General features: G+C 48.9%; 1 protein-coding gene across 4 annotated transcripts; it reads left to right on the top strand.

The window, feature by feature from the left end:
* The first annotated feature begins 1431 nt into the window (after positions 1 to 1431).
* Positions 1432 to 17840, top strand: SALL4 (spalt like transcription factor 4). Of its 4 annotated transcripts, XM_025040029.1 has the most exons (7): positions 3538 to 3618; positions 6139 to 6320; positions 8225 to 8261; positions 8426 to 8532; positions 11716 to 14046; positions 14875 to 15152; positions 15653 to 17840. In XM_025040029.1, exons 4-7 carry the CDS (start codon positions 8481 to 8483, stop codon positions 16070 to 16072), a joined length of 3081 nt encoding a protein of 1026 aa, XP_024895797.1. In that variant the 5' UTR covers positions 3538 to 3618; positions 6139 to 6320; positions 8225 to 8261; positions 8426 to 8480; the 3' UTR covers positions 16073 to 17840. The 4 variants fall into 4 exon arrangements, with proteins under 4 accessions (XP_024895794.1, XP_024895796.1, XP_024895795.1 ...); XM_025040028.1 differs by having other exon boundaries at positions 3204 to 6320; XM_025040026.1 differs by lacking the exons at positions 3538 to 3618; positions 6139 to 6320; positions 8225 to 8261; positions 8426 to 8532 and adding an exon at positions 1432 to 2264.
* Positions 17841 to 18134: the final 294 nt, after the last annotated feature.

The following is an 18134-nucleotide window of genomic DNA, read 5'->3' as shown; positions in this document are numbered from 1 at the left end:
GACCACCAGCTCAGCCACTTCCTCATTAAGTCATTTCATGTCTTTGAGCCTCAGTTTCCTAATTTTCAAAAGGGACAAAACAATGCCGATTTCCCTGGGAAGATCAAACAAGAAAGTGTCTGTGGCACACACCGAGGGCTCCATCAATTATTATTATTATCACTTGGAGACTCCAGTGGCACAATTGTATCACCTTGTGCTAAGCAGAAACGGCAAACATGTTTTAACTATCACCAACTACAATGTATAAATATAAATGACTCTTTTAAATGAAGTTTTCTTTAAACCACTAATATTTCTTGAGCTATAAACCTACTGTACATTCATGTAGATTGGTAAATCACATCTCCTGCCACACTATCTTACACAGAAAAGGTGTTGTGAATATAAGCAGATTAGTCAGTAAGGCAGGTGTTAATTGGCCTCTTTACTCAGTATGAGAATTCTAAAGGCTTCCATGTATTATTAAGCCAAATTCTTGCCTTTCCAACTTTGGCTGTTGACTGTAATTCTATCTTTTTTGCTTTCGGGGACTTACATAAAACAATGCAAAACATTTCCGAACAGAAACTCAAAAAAATGATAGACGTTAACCTTCCTTTCTTCAGTAAGTTTTTTTGTTGATGGCCATGAATATCAAAAAGATGATCAAGCTGATTTATTTTCTGCCTTGGGTTGTCCAAATACTCAGGTGAACGTACTTAGGAGCCCAGCATTCTATTTTGCTAGCATTCCTGATGAGCTTACAAGAAACTCTTACAAGCTGAGAACCTGATGAATAACTAATCAAGAAAATGCAATGCACAAATGTGGGGGAAGGGTTTCTAGTCGCAGTCCCTTACAATGAAGTACACGCCAAATAAAGAGGAATGCCTGGAGGCGTCATGGAAACACCCATCAAAGACAAGGCTGAAGATCTCACATTTATTCAACATTTATTGAGCACTTACATTGTGGAGGCAGTGGAATTAAATACAAAGAGATTTGCCATAGAGCTGTATGTGCATATACTATAATACACACAATTTTGGAAAATTCCAAATATTCCCCTATTGGGATGATGCAATCACTTTGAACTATATACTTTCTTCCCCCCTATAATAAAGTCTATTGCAAAAAAAAAAAAATTTTTTTTCCCAATAATGATTAGTAATAGCCAGTGCTCGCTGTGCTTCCATGGGCGATGTACCAGCATTCTTAGTATTAAAGTATGATGTTATCAGACTTTTATGGCTGGTGGGGGAAAAATGCAACTGCTTGCTGTTTTGATATTATCTGACAACTTGCTTTTAATCTGCCCTATGTTTAGTATCCTGTCATTTTAAAGTTAAAAAAAAATCAAGGTCACATTGTAACAACAAACTAATTCTTGTGACTATGAATTCTGCGGGCTACTTAGCATTTCAAGTAGATAAATCATGATGAGGGAATAATCCAAAATTTTGGAAATTCGAAGGCCACTTTAACAGTTGAAGTGGGGCGGAAAGGTCGAATACACCACCATTTTCACAATTCGGGCATCACGAAATTCAGTTTAAACATTTAAAAAAGAAGATGGGAACGGACACGGGTCACATCTCAGTTTTTTGTTTTTTTGTTTTTGGTAGATATAAATGTTGAGCCAAACGATGCCGAAAAGGCCTTCCGAGTTTGCGCGCATATCAACCTTACAAAAGCAATTTAGGAGCACACTAGCAAATACACTCATTCCAAAACTTTTATGTAAGTCCCTAATTTTTAATAAGCACACAATTATTTATCTTTTTCTCTCCAAGGACTCAGCTGGAGCGAAGGATGGGGTCCCCCCCGGATTTCGTCCACGATCCAGCCAATCTGAGCCCGGATGCTAATTAGTTGCGCTCCCCCAACGAACACGCCTTTGTCGCATGTAGGGCCGGACTACAAAGCCCAGAATGCCTCGCCCCTCCCTGATCAATGAGGGCTTATTTAAATGATCTCTGAGGTCTTGGACCCAGGCCAATCAGCTGTCAGGGCTCATGATAAATCGCAATGCATTATTGATAATAATAATTACTGGGACATGCGCGTTCCGGCCGAAGGGGGGTAAAATTTCCCAACTCCAGGAATTTGTGGCGGAGTGGGCAAATAACCGCGGCTCTCCCGGCGCCCCGATGCTCGCACCATGTCGAGGCGCAAGCAGGCGAAACCCCAACACATCAACTCGGAGGAGGACCAGGGCGAGCAGCAGCCGCAGCAGCCGGCCGCGGAGTTTGCAGATGCGGCGCCGGCGGCGGGGGAGCCGGGTGAGTGGGGCCGGGGGCGCACGCCCGGGGCGCGCAGTTTCCCGCATGTTCGCGGGCTCTGGGGAGCTAGCGGCTTCCAGCGCAGATTATGGAACCGAGATCTGGGGCTCAGTTCCAGAGAAGAGGGGCAGCCTCACCCCCCTCCTTCGCCCTTGTTAATTTTATTTTTATCGCTTCCCCTCACTTTTGTAAGTCTCCCCCCCCCCAAGATCTCTCCCTTCTTATTGTAACGCTGACCCCCACCCTCTCCTCTGTCCCTTTTTCCTTAAAGGTTCCCTTCTCCTTGTCCTCTGCCCTTTTCTTAATTGGTTCCACTCCCCTCACTAGTAACCTCCCCCCCACTTGTAACTTACGTTCCCCTCCTCCCTCCCTGGCGCCGCTTTTAAAAGAAAGACCCCGGGGTCCCCACCCTTTCAACCTCACCCCTTGGGGGCTTTTCTCGGAGGCTCGAGTAGCGGCACACCCTGGGAAGACCCCCTGGGGGAGGGCGATCTGTTGCACGCGCCCCTCCCGGGCCAAGGGGGGAGGGGGCGCGACCTCTTCCCACCCCCAGGAGCTGGGGTGCGGGCCACCCGCGCTGCGGAGGGGACTGGAGGGCCCAAAGAGGTGGGGGAGAAGGGCCTCATATTTCTCTCTTTTTGAATTTGGTTTTTGGTTTTCGCTTTTTCTCCCCCCCGGGCTACGCCGCCTGCCGATCTTCGCCCTAACCTTTCGGGGCCTGACCTCCAGCCATCTTTGATTTCCGACTTCCTAAAATAACCGCGGCGAGCCGGAGGGGTGCGGGGCCCCCAGGGGCCGGGGTCGCGGGCGCAGGGCAGTCCCGCTGGGGCTGCACCGGCCCGGCGTTTTGCGTGGCTTTTCCGCGGCGCCCTGCTTTCCACAAGCGCGCCCGGGGGCCAGAGGGGACAAGTGGGACCAGAGCTGGGCGATCGCGGCCAGGGCCAGCTCCCGCGGCTGACCCGGCCCACGCTTCCGCGCCCAGCGGCCCCCGGGTGGGGAGGAGTTCAGGACCCGCGTCCGGCCGGGAGCGGCAAGGCCAACTCCCCTCCTGGTCGCTTAACCGAGGAGGTATTAGGAGCGAGTGGATTTCCCACTATCTCCTGTCCGTCCTGGCCCGCCAAATTGTCGCCTGATAAGTTTTTAGCGTGGGGGGAGGGGGCGCTTTGAACCTCCTGGGCCTTGTTGGTCACTTCCCTCCTCTCCCCGCCTGCTTTCTAATTCCTCAGCCATTGACGGGGGAGCGAGCGGCCGCCCCGGACACTCGGAGGCAGAACTCGGATGGGAAGACGGTCGCTCCTTTTTGAATACTGTCCTCGTTTTCGGGGAGGGCATCCATACACTTCCCAAGTTTACAGTACGTTAATATAAATCCCTACTGCCCCCCAAGGAACATTTGCGAGGGCAACTTAAAAGAGATCGGCTTGACCGAGGGGGCGGGCTGTGCGCATTCGGGGTGGCGGACGGTCGGGGAAGCGCACTCTCGAGGTCCCGGGAGGGTGGACTCTTTGTGCCTGTGGGGGTGGGGGGTGGAGGGAGCGTGGAGAGGCTTCGTCGCCTGGCCCACCTGGAACAAAAGGGTTAACCCTCCGCCGGCTCGCTTCCTCCCGAGAGGAGGGGCGAGCTCCTGGCTCTGACCCCTCCCCTGGTCCTGCTCTGACCTCCCCTTCCCCCTTCATTTTGGGTGGGCGCGCGCAAGTGGGACTTTTGGTGGTATTTGGCACCTTTAAGGGAACTTGTGACGGGGGCGTGGAGGGGGGGGCTTCTTAAATTAACGCTGGCTGGAGTTTGAGATCAGTTAACCCGAGCCGGTTAGGGTCTCAGGCCTGGTTGCTCTCCTTCCAGTATTTGGGGGTGGGGGGTTCGCTATTGATCGCTTGGGTTGGAGCGGACAGCCGCGTTGTGCGCGGGCGCCCCCTGGAGGCCCAGCCTGGAGCCGCGTGCTTTGCCGAGAGGCGGGTCCGCGCGCAGGTACCGGCTCACACCTGATGGAACGGAACGGGTTGTGGTGGGTAATGGACAGCCGTGGCTCGGGCCAAACGCGGGCGCCGCTGGGACTCGAGCCAGTCGCTTTCGCGACCTCTGGCTGTGCCCGGTATAAATCTGCCAAGTCTTTGGAATTCTTGGAAAGAATTCCTTGATCCTAGAGTGTGTCTATTGAGTCCCCAGCACCAAGGGACAGAAGGTAGTTTTCTCAAGCAGTTACCTTTTAATGGCTGCATTTTGCATGTGAGCAGTCTGTATCTGTACAATACAGATAGGGGACAGGTCGATGTGTAGATACGTATACTTTTTTAAAAAGTTAAGATTGGGCCAGTCTTATTTTGAAAAGCCAACTGGAGATCCACTTGTAAAGAATGCAGTTTTTGAGGGAGGAAAATGAAGTTTGGCAATCACCAGATCAAAAAATCTGCAGGTGGTCCGGGGACTCGAGCGCCGGACGGGAAAATTAGCATTTTCTCAAAAGAGTTTCAAATGCCCTTTGTGCTAAACTGGATTACAACTTTCAACGATTAAGATTCCCAAGTTTCAAATAACTGCCGACCCCCAGTTTCTAAACTGAAATGACCTACATTGGCTGTAAGGATTCTGAGAAAAGGGCACTTGGGAGCCCCCATTTTAAATGAAGGAGAGGGAAATTTGTTTACAGCGGCTTTAACGTTGCAGGCTGACTTTCAGTGTTTCGATCTGCATCCGAGAGAGGGAGAGGGGCTAAAACGCCCACGGCCCCTTTTGTTCCGTTAAAAAGAAGTTGCACAAACCAACGATAGTTGTTCATTCGAGCCTCTGCTAGCTTCCTCACCGGTAGGGAGTTGGGAACCCATCCTGGGAGGCAGGAGATAGTTTTGGTACTTCCTCTTTTTTAATGAGGTTAGGTTTTTATTTGTAAGGTTTTGGAATGAAGTGCATTCCAGTCTGGTTGTATGGCTGAGAGCAGTGTCACCTTGAGACCTGTGTGAGTTTCTTTGAGCCTTTGGCTTCCTCTCTTTCCAGTGGAGATAAAGTGTCCTGTGAGATAGTTTCAATTCTAGAAGACTCACTGTGTGCTGGGATTGTGATTGGGATATTGTTCAAAATAACTGTTTCTGTTTTATTTACCGTGGCAAGATAGCACCGAGCTGCCAGTTGAGAATATTCCGCCGTTTCCTGTGCAGCCTACCGTATACCAGACACCAGGCTGGGGACCTTAAATATGTTATCTTTTAATTCTCATTTCAGAGTAAGCTGCAGCTCTGGGTCGAAATGGCTTGCTGGTGTTTGCCATGTCCTGATGGATGGGGTAGCCTTTCTCTGAATCGGACGGGCTGTGTTGGTTGTGGTCTTGGAGAAATTGGTTACGGGGTGGCATTTTCTGTCAGTTCCCTCCGATTCAGTGTGTGTTTGGCTGGTTGAGCTTGATGATCTCTCTTAATTTTTGAGATGTGCCTTTGGAAGCTTTTCTGTTAAGAGATCCCTGGGAACCACGTTAGAAATAAGGCAGAGTTACTGTTTGTGGAGGAGTTCAAGAAGTTCCCTTTTTCCGTCACCCTTAACTTATGGTACTTTATTTTTAAAAAGCATCTACAGTTTAAAAGCCTCTAACTCCAGATAAGAACTACATGTCTAGTCACCGCTATCCGTCCTCCCCCCCACCCTTAATTTAGAGCGTGTCAGGCTTTGTTCTAGGGCTTCCTGGAGGAGGCAGCAAAAGCTCCTGACTGCCTGGAGTTTACAAAGTTTGAGCTCCAGCTGAGGCAAAAGGGAACATATCTCTAACATAAAGCAGTGGAACTCACACACCGTAGCAACTGTCTAGGCTTCTTTGATTCTTTCGGGTTTTTTTCCTCCTGAATTTTGATCCGAGACTGATTGGAACACATTTTATTTTTCTTTTTAGCTCTTCATTTCACGGAAACTTAATTTACAGCTCTAATTTGCCATCTACGAATTGAGTTAAAGTCTCGTTACTTAAGTGTTTCTCGGATCGCGGAATCCAGATGTAAAATTAAACTGGTAAAAGGGCGCTTTCTTTCAACTGGTTCACTACCCAAGGAGTTCTCAATTTCCTTCTGTTTTTTGGTAATTATCCTGGAGAGGGGGTGGTGGGAGGGTAGGAGATATTGTGTACTTTAGATAATCTACTCATTGTACTTCTTTTAATATAGGAATGGGGGGGGGAGATAAGCTTGAGTCCTAATGCTTTTCTCAAGATAAACTTTTTTAAAAGCATTTCTCATCTCCAGAATTTGATTGGCCTCCAAGTAGATGAAGCTTTTCTTCCTATACAATGGAAAGAGTATTTTCTATCCATTTGGCAGTGATTGAATCTAAGACCCCTGCTGGGTTTACTGCATTCTTCCAACTTATTGGATAACTAGATGCTGGGAGATAACATTCCTAAAATTCGGAGTGGGGGTGGGGTGGAAGCATGGAAGGACTAGTTGCTGCGTAATCCCTCTGAACTTTGCTTTTTCTTTTGAGGAAGGGCTCGCTTACGCATACCCAGCGATTGTTCATAACAGAGTCCTCTCACTCTTTGGCAAATACGGTTTCAGTATTTGCCAACGGTGGTCTGGATGTCGAAGTACTTTTTTACTGCACAAGCAAACAGAGCTCCTGCTGTTTTAAGACTCAAGTGGGATGTGGCTGGTATGGCTTGGAGGCTACAGAAGAGGCCAGCCTGTGTATACAGTGAAGGCAAGCTGGTATTCAGGTTGTAAATCACTCTTGGGAACTGTTAGATCCTTCTAGAGCAGGGGCCTTAACCTTTTTTGTGCCATAGACCCCTTCTCAAGAGAATGTATTTAAATGCATAAAATGAAGGAATAGAAACACCGAAGAAATAAATTACATTGAGATACAGTTATCAAAAACGAATACATTTGTGGTAACGTGACATGTGCTTTGTGAACGCAGTAAGATCCAGGTGACCTGGAATTTCCAGTAATGCAACAAACTGCATTTAACACCGTGTGAAAATACCTGCTTTCCGCTGGTGACAAACGCACAGGTTCTGTGAATGACCACAGGTGGCATGTTCCCTACATTCAAAATAAAAAAGTAATGTTAAATTTTAGTTCAGGTTAGTAAAAGTGAAGATTTTTTTTTTCACCCTATCTATTTTCATGAACCCCCCAGTTTAAGAATGCCTGCTTTAGAGTTAGCATTTTCAATGAAGGAATATCGTCCCCAAGGGAGTGGAAATTGGTTTTGGGGAAAGACAAAAGCATTTATTGATACTACAGTGGTTTGTGTCCTTCCAAAGGATTGCAGTGTGTGAGTAGATATACGATATATTCGTGGCATTAAAATTTCATGATAGTCGGTGGGGGGGGGTGATTAGGAAAAAGTGCTTTTTTAAAAGCCTCCGTTGGAGGGATGACACGAAACGTTTGCGAAATTCTGCTCTAGAAGAAACAATGATAATTAGGCCTTTCATTTTACCGCCCTTCTTAAAAATAGTATTTCAGAAAAACAATCCCTGCTCTTTGTGTTCTGGTTTACCAGTATGTCTGTCACCTTGAGCCACTTCATGATTTCTGAGGCTCAGTTTCCACATTTGCATATTGGGAAGAAAGACTTGTTTGATTATGTCAGTAGGAAGATAAATGAATTAAGGTATAAGAGTCTGAAGTGTGTTTTGTCGTTTAAAGGAGGGTGATGGTTTTGCTTTGGGTCCTTAAAAAGTGGAATGGGCATTTTTGCATGGGCTTTCTTGGAGATTTCCAGAAGTAGAATGGCTGAGACAAAAGGTATAAACGTGCTAATTAAAAAGAAACCATAGTACAAAAAGTGGGTGTATAGTTACAGTGTTTCATCAGCCCCAACCCCCAGGCTCAGGCTCCAAGAGCTAGAGACCAGCCAGTTTCTCTTATTTTAGAGGTTTTCCATGTACATATTTACCTCTTTGTTTCAGTACAAATGGAAGCACATTATGTATGCATCCTGTTCTCACCTCTTTTTTTTTTTTCCTCTTGAAATAGATCTTGGGCGGTTGTCCTGCAGAGCAGCTCATATAAGGTAGATCTTTATTTTTGTAGGCTACAAAGTAATCATCTTTCTTTCGTACCCTAATGTACTACACCAGAACCTTACTGTGATACACCAAAGTGCATCCATATTTGTTTTTTGGTGTTTTTTTTTTTGCTGTTTGTTAATATGAGAAATGTATCTTTGTATTACAGAAAGTAAATTTCTAACAAGGGCCTTGCTGGATCAAAGGAGGACTGCACTAAAATTATGAAGATTGTCCTAGGAAGAAGCCGTATCTATTTCGATATACCTACTAATAGTGTGTATTTCCCTCCTAAGACCAACTTTTTAAAAAGTTACTTTTTTTTGAAGTTCTTGACACATTATTTCCAGAATTGCTTTTCCAGGAAGATGTTTGCCACCTCCCCCCCACACCCACCACCACCACAACCAAGGGCTATATTTCAAGTTTTGGGAAGGTGTACTCATAGATGCTATCAGTAAGGGTTCTGGGAATTGACCAATATTTTTAACTTGATTCTTGAAATAAGACTGGAGCAGTGTGTCGGGGGCCCTAAGGAATGAGGTCCTCCTTGTTGACTTCAGCCTGGAAGTAATAGGGGGCGGCACCATATCCCAACTTTTAAAACGACTTCTGGGCCTCCCAGAAGGGTGATAATGTGTTTTCTAGCCCTGCCCCCACCCCCAACCTGACTCTTCGGTCTTTCCTGTCCCCCCTGGGGTTTCTGCAAGAGGGGAGATGTTGCAGGCTCCACAGAGGAAACATTATGATAGGAAGTGTAAGAACAAAGGAAGAATTCAAAGAGGGGGCGGGGCTGGGCGCCCATGCCTGGGTTTTAATGAGTATAGTATGTAAGGGGTACCCAGAGGTGCCTATTCATAATGCTGGAGGCTGTAAGCTGCCTTTTCACCAAGGACATCCCTAGCCCCAGCCTCGCACACAGTAGGAGGTGAGGAAGATCGTTAAATGAGTCAGTCACTCAGTGACTGCTGTCTTAGCCGGCAAGTCCTGGTTGCCGAGCTGTAACCTTTAGAAATAGAAAAGGTGGGGAAATTAATGTTCACGGGATGCCTATGGTCTCTGCACTTTCCTCAGATCCTAGGGTGGCGCCAGGCACGTGGTAGGTGCTCAAACGTGGGAAATGAGTCACGCAACCCAGCAGCTACCTTATGTAGGTTGTCATGATATTCTGCAGGCTTAACAGAAATTCTGAGGGGTAGGTAAGCCCACCACATCAGACCTCCTATTGACAGACAAGCACTGGATTGGCCGTAACTCGTTTTCTTGACCACGGCAGGCCAGACCTTGAAAAAACTCCGTGTTTATTACCCATTGTGAAACTGGGTAAGTCAATCTGTTAAGGCCATGTATGCTATATAAATCTAAAAGAGGCACTTTTTCAAAATCGGAAATCTGTTGATCTCCTCAAGAGACGTATACTTGGTTCCAAGATGAACCCCTCCCCCAAACTGTTGGTGGAGTTCTCAATAAAAACCCATGGTTTTAGGAAAGGTAATCACCCAAGAAGGAGTAGAGGGGTAAATGTGTTAGTTTGCTTTAAAAAGTGAGAATTTATTTAAGAGTGATGCATGGTCCTTCCTGGCCTTTCTTCCATGTGTTTGTACATTTCAGACGGGTTCTGATTTTAACAGAAATGGTCACATTTTACAATACCGTTCCGCAGTCAGTTTCACCTCGATTTCTGTCTTGATGTCGGGGCATGCGGAAGTTCTGTACGGTTTTGCATCGAGAGTAGTGAACCAAAACTTACCTTTTTCGCTGCCGTAAACATTTCCGTAAGAATCACCGTCCTTCTGACATGGATCTTAGGATACTTGAGGGAATTAATAAGAAATGGTCACATTTTACAATACCGTTCCGCAGTCAGTTTCACCTCGATTTCTGTCTTGATGTCGGGGCATGCGGAAGTTCTGTACGGTTTTGCATCGAGAGTAGTGAACCAAAACTTACCTTTTTCGCTGCCGTAAACATTTCCGTAAGAATCACCGTCCTTCTGACATGGATCTTAGGATACTTGAGGGAATGTCTGTGTGATTTAGACCCGCATCCCCAGAGTTCCTGGGTCTGAGGCGTGCCCACGTGACTTCTTCGTGGCGGAGCGCACATAGGATGGGATAGCCAGGAAATGAGAACAACCGAGCAGTTAGACTGGCCACCCAGAACCCAGGCATCTGGCTAATAGAGGCCGGAGACGGGCATTACAATGTGCGGGCTGGCATTAGCTGTGGAGAGGATGGTACCTAGCTTACAAAAGAAGTCCACGGACCAGTCACGTGTAGGAACGTGACTTTGCCCAGGATAGGACTTCACGTGCTTCATTTCGGAGAGCTATAGCTAGCGGGAGTTGCAGACGGACGGGAGGAGTGAAACCCATCGTCTCCTTCTGTACATTCGTGGGCTTCTCTCTTTGTAGAATGGCTCATGGAGCCTTTGAACGTCCTAACTTAAGACATTTCTATGGGTTTTTCATATTCCGGAAGGTCAGCGAAGTCTTTTCTGTGGTCATGCCTGTCTTAGACTTGCGATTTTTTTTTTTTTTATTTTTTCAATGTGTTTTCTCCTCTATGAAGATGATTCCTGGGAATATCTGCTTGGCCTTCCCTCCATTTAAATCAACCCAGTGTCCTGCCATTCTCCAACGTTTTTAAGTAAATTTAGTACCATCGTAATGGTTGGCACTTTTAAACTTTCATTATGCACACCCATTACATTATTTGAACGAGTGATTTACTGCAACTGTGCTTTCCATGAACCCAGGATGGAGGTCAGCAGCCGGGTTTGAGCAGATTCCCAGCATTTGTATTGACCGCGTGAAAGCCATTTGCTGTCGGAAGCTAGTTCTGAGTGGGGTGCAGATCTCTGAGGGGATTATTTTGTATGAGTTTCCCAGGGCTGTCCTAAGCCATGACCACAAACCGAATGGCCGAAAAACAACAGAAATTTATTCTCCCACAGTGTTGGAGACTGGGAGTATGAAGTCAAGGTGTCGGCAGGGTCAGCTCCTTTGGAGGTTCCGAGGGGGCAGGTCTCTTCCACACCTGCTTCTTACCTTCTGTCGGTTCCTACCTTCCTCCCCTCTCTGAGCCGCAGCCCTTGGTTTATAGCCTCGGGAACCCCTTCTCATGGCCTTATTCTGTGTCTCAGATCTCCCCTTCCCTTACGGACTCTGGGCATTGGGTTTGGGACCCACTATAGCCACATGTGCAAGGGTCCTGATCCATGGGCGCATGGGCGCTGCAGTTAGTACTCAGACCTATTTTGGGAGGATGTTAGTTGACTCACCTGCACACGTGGTTGGTTCATTCAGACTCTGGAGGCCTCGTTCCCTTACACGGTTTCTGCCTGTTGGGCACAGATCGTGAAGACTTGCTCCGTTGTGGTTGTGGTCGGTTCTTCCCGAGAAATGGCCCCTCGTCCTTCCTGGGGCAGAGTCGTGAGCTCTTCCTTTCTGGTTTGCAGGTGCTCCAGTGAACCACCCGGGGGCGGCGGATGACATGAGTGGGGACCGAGCGACGGTCAAGAGGCCTCGTCGGGAGGAGACTCACATCTGCGAGAAATGCTGTGCAGAGTGCTTCAGCTTCTCCGAGTTCTTAGAACATAAGAAAAATTGCACTAAGATCCCACCCGTCCTCATCATGAATGACAGCGAGGGGCCGGTGCCTCCCACAGACTTCTCCGGGGCTGTGCTGAGCCACCAGCCGCACAGTCCAAGCAGTAAGGACGGTCACAGGGTGGACGGCTGCAGCTCGGGAGACATGAAGGAGAAGCCAGGGCCGGAGTCTGTCCTGTACCTGAAGACGGAGACCGCCCTGCCGCCCACACCTCAGGACTTAAGCTATCTACCCAAAGGCAAAGTGGCCAACACTAACGTCACTCTGCAAGCACTACGAGGCACCAAGGTGGCGGTGAATCAGCGGAGCGCGGACGCGCTGCCGGCCCCCTTGCCCGGGGCCAACAGCATCCCGTGGGTCCTGGAGCAGATTCTGTGTCTGCAGCAGCAGCAGCTGCAGCAGCTCCAGCTCACGGAGCAGATCCGCATCCAGGTGAACATGTGGGCCTCGCACGCCCTCCACTCGGGCATGGCGGGAGCTGACACCCTGAAGACGCTGGGCAGCCACATGTCCCAGCAAGTGTCCGCGGCCGTCGCTCTGCTCAGCCAGAAAGCGGGGAGCCAAGGTCTGTCCCTGGACGCCTTGAAACAAGCCAAGCTACCTCACGCAAGCATCCCTTCCGCCACCAGCTCTGTGTCCCCGGGGCTGGTGTCCTTCGCCCTGAGGCCGGATGGGTCCAGGGTGCTCCCAAGCCGCCTCCCCGGTGCTTTGCTACCTCAGGCCCCCGGCTCTGTGCTCTTCCAGAGTCCTTTCTCCACTGTGGCGTTTGACCCGTCCAAGAAAGGGAAGGGGAAGCCCCCCAACGTCTCCCCGGTGGATGTCAAACCCAAAGACGAGGCCGCCCTCTACCGGCACAAGTGTAAGTACTGCAGCAAGGTTTTTGGGACCGATAGCTCCTTGCAGATCCACCTCCGCTCTCATACCGGAGAGAGACCCTTCGTGTGCTCTGTCTGTGGCCACCGGTTCACCACCAAGGGCAACCTCAAGGTGCACTTTCATCGACACCCCCAGGTGAAGGCAAACCCCCAGCTGTTTGCTGAGTTCCACGACAGAATGGCTGCAGGCGATGGCCTCCCCTACGCCCTCTCCGTGCCTGTCCCCATAGATGAATGCAGTCTCTCCTTAGAAAGCAAACCTGTTCTGGTAACAGGGAACCCCCGTGCAGGCCTACCTCAGAATCTCTCTTCGGGGACTAACCCCAAGGACCTCATGGGGGGCCCGCTGCCCAGCGACCTGCAGCCCGGGCCTTCTCCAGAAAGTGAGGATGGAGCTCTCCTCTCTGGGGTGGGGCCAAACCATAACTCCCCCAGGGTTGGTGGCTTCCAGGGGAGAGGGACACCCGAGCCAGGGTCAGAGACCCTGAAGTTACAGCAGCTGGTGGAGAACATTGACAAGGCCACCACCGACCCCAACGAGTGTCTCATTTGCCACCGCGTCCTAAGCTGCCAAAGCTCCCTCAAAATGCATTACCGCACCCACACCGGCGAGAGACCGTTCCGCTGTAAGATCTGTGACCGAGCCTTCTCCACCAAAGGCAACCTGAAGACACATTTCGGGGTCCACCGAACCAACACGTCCATAAAGACGCAACATTCGTGCCCCATCTGCCAGAAGAAGTTTACCAACGCCGTCATGCTGCAGCAGCACATCCGGATGCACATGGGCGGTCAGATTCCTAACACACCCCTGCCGGATAACCCCTGTGACTTTGCAGGTCCCGAGCCGGTGATGGTCGGTGAGAACTGCAGCGCAGGTGCCGTCTGTCACGACGATGTCATCGAAAGCATCGACGTCGACGAAGTCGGCTCCCAGGAGGCCCCTAGCAGCGCCTCGAAGGCCCCCATGCCTCTTCCCAACATCTACGCGGCGTCCCCGGCCCTGGGTTTCGCCGCGATGGCTCCCCTAGACGCCCCGGGGAAGGTGGGGCCTGCCCCTCTTGTCCTGCAGCGGCAGAGCAGCAGAGAAAACGGCTCCGTGGAGAGCGATGCCTTGACCAACGACTCGTCATCCTCAGCGATGGGGGACCAGGAGTATCAGAGCCGAAGCCCAGACGTCCTGGAGACCGCGTCCTTCCACGCAGTCTCCCCGGCCAATAGCCAAGCAGAAAGTTTCAGGTCCAAGTCTCCCGATGCTGGTGGCAGAGCAGACGGCGTGGAGATCAGCCGCACTGAGATGGAAGGTGACGGAGCTTTGGATTTAACTTACGTCCGTTTTGGGCACAAGGTCATCCCAAAGGAACCTGGGTTGAACTTTGCAAACGGAGAGTATGATATACGTGAAGCAGCTTCTCTGTCTGTAGGGCAGTTAGCCTTTCTGTGCTTCTGGGTGGAGGGAGATAATAACGTTCTCCATCCTAGTGGCGACATGCTTTATTTATGACGGGCGATTCAAGTTGGTTGTGGACAGCGTAAGCGTGCTTCTTTGTTGACTCTTTATTTTTGTGTTTGAACCCTATGGGGGTATACAGGTAATTTTAAAGAACAGAGTTTTGAGAAAGTGGGCACTGGTTTGTTTGTTTGTTTTTTTTGCCATTGACATAAACCATACTTTTTTGATGCTGAGGTCCCACTCCCTAATGTAAAGTTCACAAGTGAATCACTCTCGAGGCGTGAAAAAGAATCTAACCCATTGGAAACTCACATATGAGTTGTAGGGTGCCCACTGATGCCATTAATGGTACAGTGGGGGACCAGCTGCATTGTAGCATCCGAGAAGGATGGCGTCTGGGCATGCTTCAAAGGTCACTGTAGGAACTTGAACTTGGATGCGTGTGTTTACGGGTTGCCCATCCATTTACGCCAAAGTGGTACATTTCCCTAAGTGTTCGAGTTTATTCTCTGTGCAGGTGAACAAGTCAGAGGGAAGAACCTCCAAGGTATACGTTTCCCAAAAGCCTTTTCCAGGCTCTCAAACTGTGGGCAGTCGTTTGCAAAGCTCTTCTTTTTGGCTTGAAGAGCGAGAGAATGTGGGATGACAAAGGTCTGGGATTTTTTTCTCTGCCTGCCAGGTCGGAGCAGTCTCCCATCAGCGTTCGTCCGAGCCCAGCCAGCCTACGTCAAAGTCGAAGTTCCCGGTGCGTTCGGACCCGCGACCATGTCGCCGGGCATGACGCCTTTGTTGGCGGCCCAGCCACGCCGACAGGCCAAGCAACACGGCTGCACGCGGTGCGGGAAGAACTTCTCGTCGGCAAGCGCCCTTCAGATTCACGAGCGGACTCACACCGGGGAGAAGCCTTTCGTGTGTAACATATGCGGGCGAGCCTTCACCACCAAAGGCAACTTGAAGGTGAGTTTCCTTAGGGTTTCGGCAGGGATGGGGCTAGGTGTCGAGCAGCATCTCTTGAATTGGAAGGTGTTTCACATCATGCCTGGAGCGTCATGATATAGTGATGAAGAGCAAGTCACTTCTGAGCCCGACGAGATAGCTTGTTCGCTTCGAAGACAGTCGGCGAAGAGGAAATGAGGCTGCCTGGGAAACCACGCAGTGTCTGTCACAGTCTTTGGCTTTTTTTTAAAGAAGCTGGAAGAGTCCGAAGCCAGACTGGAAAAGGGGTTGCAGAAAGGAGGCCGGGATTAAGAAGTAGTTAGGTAGTAAGACCATTTTTTTTGTTTGTTTCTCCCAAGAGAACAGATACCTGGATTTTTTACATAAGAAATCTAACTCGTAAATGTGAATTGTGTTAAAATACTGTTTGAGTAGCACCAACCGCATGCGCAGACTGATTGTGGCTCACCAACATGCGGTCACATCTGTTTGGGTGGAAATCTTTGTCCCTCTTCCCACAGGTCCACTACATGACACATGGCGCCAACAACAGCTCTGCACGCCGTGGGAGGAAGCTGGCCATCGAGAACACCATGGCCCTGTTAGGAACGGATGGAAAGAGGGTCTCCGAGATGTTTCCCAAGGAAATCATGGCCCCTTCAGTGAACGTGGACCCTGTCGTGTGGAGCCAGTACTCCACCATGCTCAACGGCGGCCTGGCCATGAAGACCAACGAGATCTCGGTGATCCAGGGCGGAGGCATTCCCACGCTCCCTGTGTCCCTGGGGGCCAGCTCTGTCGCCAGCAGCACCGTTGTCTCCAAGATGGATGGCTCCCAGTCTGCCATCAGTGCCGACGGGGAAGAGCCGGGCGCTGCCGACGGCGTCCCCAAACACCAGCTCCCTCACTTCTTGGAAGAAAACAAGATCGCGGTCAGCTAAGCCAAAAGGGAGCCCACACTGAAGGAGAAAGGCAGAGTGACCGCTCTAGAACTGGACCCTTTTCCTCGGTTTGTTTTTTAAAGAACCCATCTCCTCCTGTTTGTTTTTTGACTGATGTGCAAATGATGTTTACAGTCGTGACCACAACCTCAGGCAAGTCCTACAATCACGATGTTGCGATGCTGCTTTGCAAAAAAAAAGACAAAAAAAAAATTCATACAGACTAGTTTTTTTTTTTTTTTTTAAATTTTGGAAAGAAGCGGGTCTTGCAAAGTAGCTTTGTTACTTGCGACAAACTATACGTAAAACCTTTGTACAAGCTAGAGCCACTGTTCCTGAAGACTGTGACCTGTTTCGTGTTGGGGCTCATCGAATCACAATGGAGAAGACAAGTGCTTGGCCTCACTGGGGGGGCAAGGGGTGCTGTATGCTTCTGTGGTGACCGTATGCGGGTAAATGGACAAGGTCCGTCCGTCATCTTTAGAGAGACCTGCTTTGTATGCCCCCCAACCCTGCACCCATCTTTAATTTTTCTGTTTTGAATGTACTTTTTTTTTTTTCTTTTAACTAAGGTTGCAGAATCATAACATTTCTTCGGCCTTGGAAACTTAAGTGGGGTGCCCTCAAACGGTCAGTATAAAAGGACTGACTTTATACCTTAGGGAGTCAGCATGCGAGTTGCTGCTTATTTAAATCACAGTCCAGGCGGAGCCCTAAATTGCCAACATCCGCCCTACACTTTCCAGATGCCGCCGCCTTTCTGAACCACCAGGAGGGGGGGCACCTGAGCAGGGAACCTCGGGTGACTTAGTTCAGTTCGCCAGTGCCTATTCTGTTGAAGAACTGGGCTTTCATTCTCGAAGAAGCTCGTGGAAGGGCATGCCGCTTCTCACGGGCTCACACCCTCATTTTCACAGAACTTTCCTTGATGTGACTTAATGCCAAGTAATTAGGAAGATTCTCCCCACCCTGCCCCCCAGTATTGCATGAAGGCTACAATGTTGGAACAAGCCCAAGTACCTGGGTATGAAAGCTTTAATTTATCTACCTCATTTATTTTTTGTTTTTGTAGCCTTAGTCTCTCTTTTTCCTATTTTATGACTGCTGAAGTGTTCCCCGTCTTAAACCTGAGAGTTAATGTAACGGTGGGAGCAGCTGGATGTTCAAGATGTTTTTTTGTAACTTTTTTTTTTTTCACTTTCCTTTTCGTATATGTAATAAGCAAACGAAATGTTGCTTGAACGGTTTAATGTGGAAGGAGAAGGGAAGACCCTGATTTCTGGGTGGAGGAGTCTTTCCCCCTCGATGTGGGAATGCAGGTCACGTCTGTTACCAAAAGTTCGTCTCTGAGTTATTGCTCCTGACTTTAGGATCCAAAAAAAAAATTTTTTTCTTTTTTTTTTTTTTTTTTGCCAAGTTGTGCCTTTCCTTCTGGAATTGTAAGTGAATACAATAATAGTACCTGTTTACACTGTGAAGTGGATATTGTTACAGAGAACACACCAGAGGCTTTCTCACTGTTAAGCCGATAATGCCTTGTGAATGTATGCGATCTACGGAGAGAACCCTGTAGTTTTACCTGCTGATGGCTGACTGTTGGAGAATAAATTTTGGATATTTTTTTTTTCCCCCACCAGGTGTGTATGTAAGTTTTGTTTGGTAGTGTCTGCTCTAAAGTGGAGAAATTTTACTTGACAATTACTTCTAGGGGCCTTGTGGATCTCCCCCCACCCCCAGGTTCTAGAATGGATATGCACATCTGGTTACATCCGTGCCTGACCTGATTCACAAGCACATACGTCATGACGTACTGTCGGGTGTCTTTCCTTTTTAGTAATTCATACAAGTTTTTTTTAGAATAATCTCATTCTAGAGAACGTTTGCTTGTGTTCCCTCGTGACCGTAGAAGGCTTACGCTCTAGGCAACCCCACATCTCAACCCATCCCAACCTACCTGGCTCATGTCACTGGGCAGAGAAACAATTTTTTTTTAACCATCTCATACTTCGGGGCCGTTGAGGGGAATGAATGGGCTGAGGGGTCACATAGGAGGTGGCATTTG

Source organism: Pteropus alecto, unplaced genomic scaffold, assembly GCF_000325575.1.
Source record: "Pteropus alecto unplaced genomic scaffold, ASM32557v1 scaffold45, whole genome shotgun sequence".
Taxonomy (NCBI): domain Eukaryota; kingdom Metazoa; phylum Chordata; class Mammalia; order Chiroptera; family Pteropodidae; genus Pteropus; species Pteropus alecto.
The sequence above is the reverse complement of the archived record's forward strand: the minus strand, read 5'-3'. Positions and strand labels throughout refer to the sequence as shown.

Excerpts from the sequence above, each read along its gene's own strand:
- SALL4 (XM_025040026.1), top strand. The coding sequence starts at position 2,144 with ATGTCGAGGCGCAAGCAGGCGAAACCCCAACACATCAACTCGGAGGAG. Across the intron at positions 2,265-11,715 it reads GCCGGCGGCGGGGGAGCCGG|GTGCTCCAGTGAACCACCCG; the intron begins GTGAGTGGGGCC and ends TCTGGTTTGCAG. Across the intron at positions 15,153-15,652 it reads CCACCAAAGGCAACTTGAAG|GTCCACTACATGACACATGG; the intron begins GTGAGTTTCCTT and ends CTCTTCCCACAG.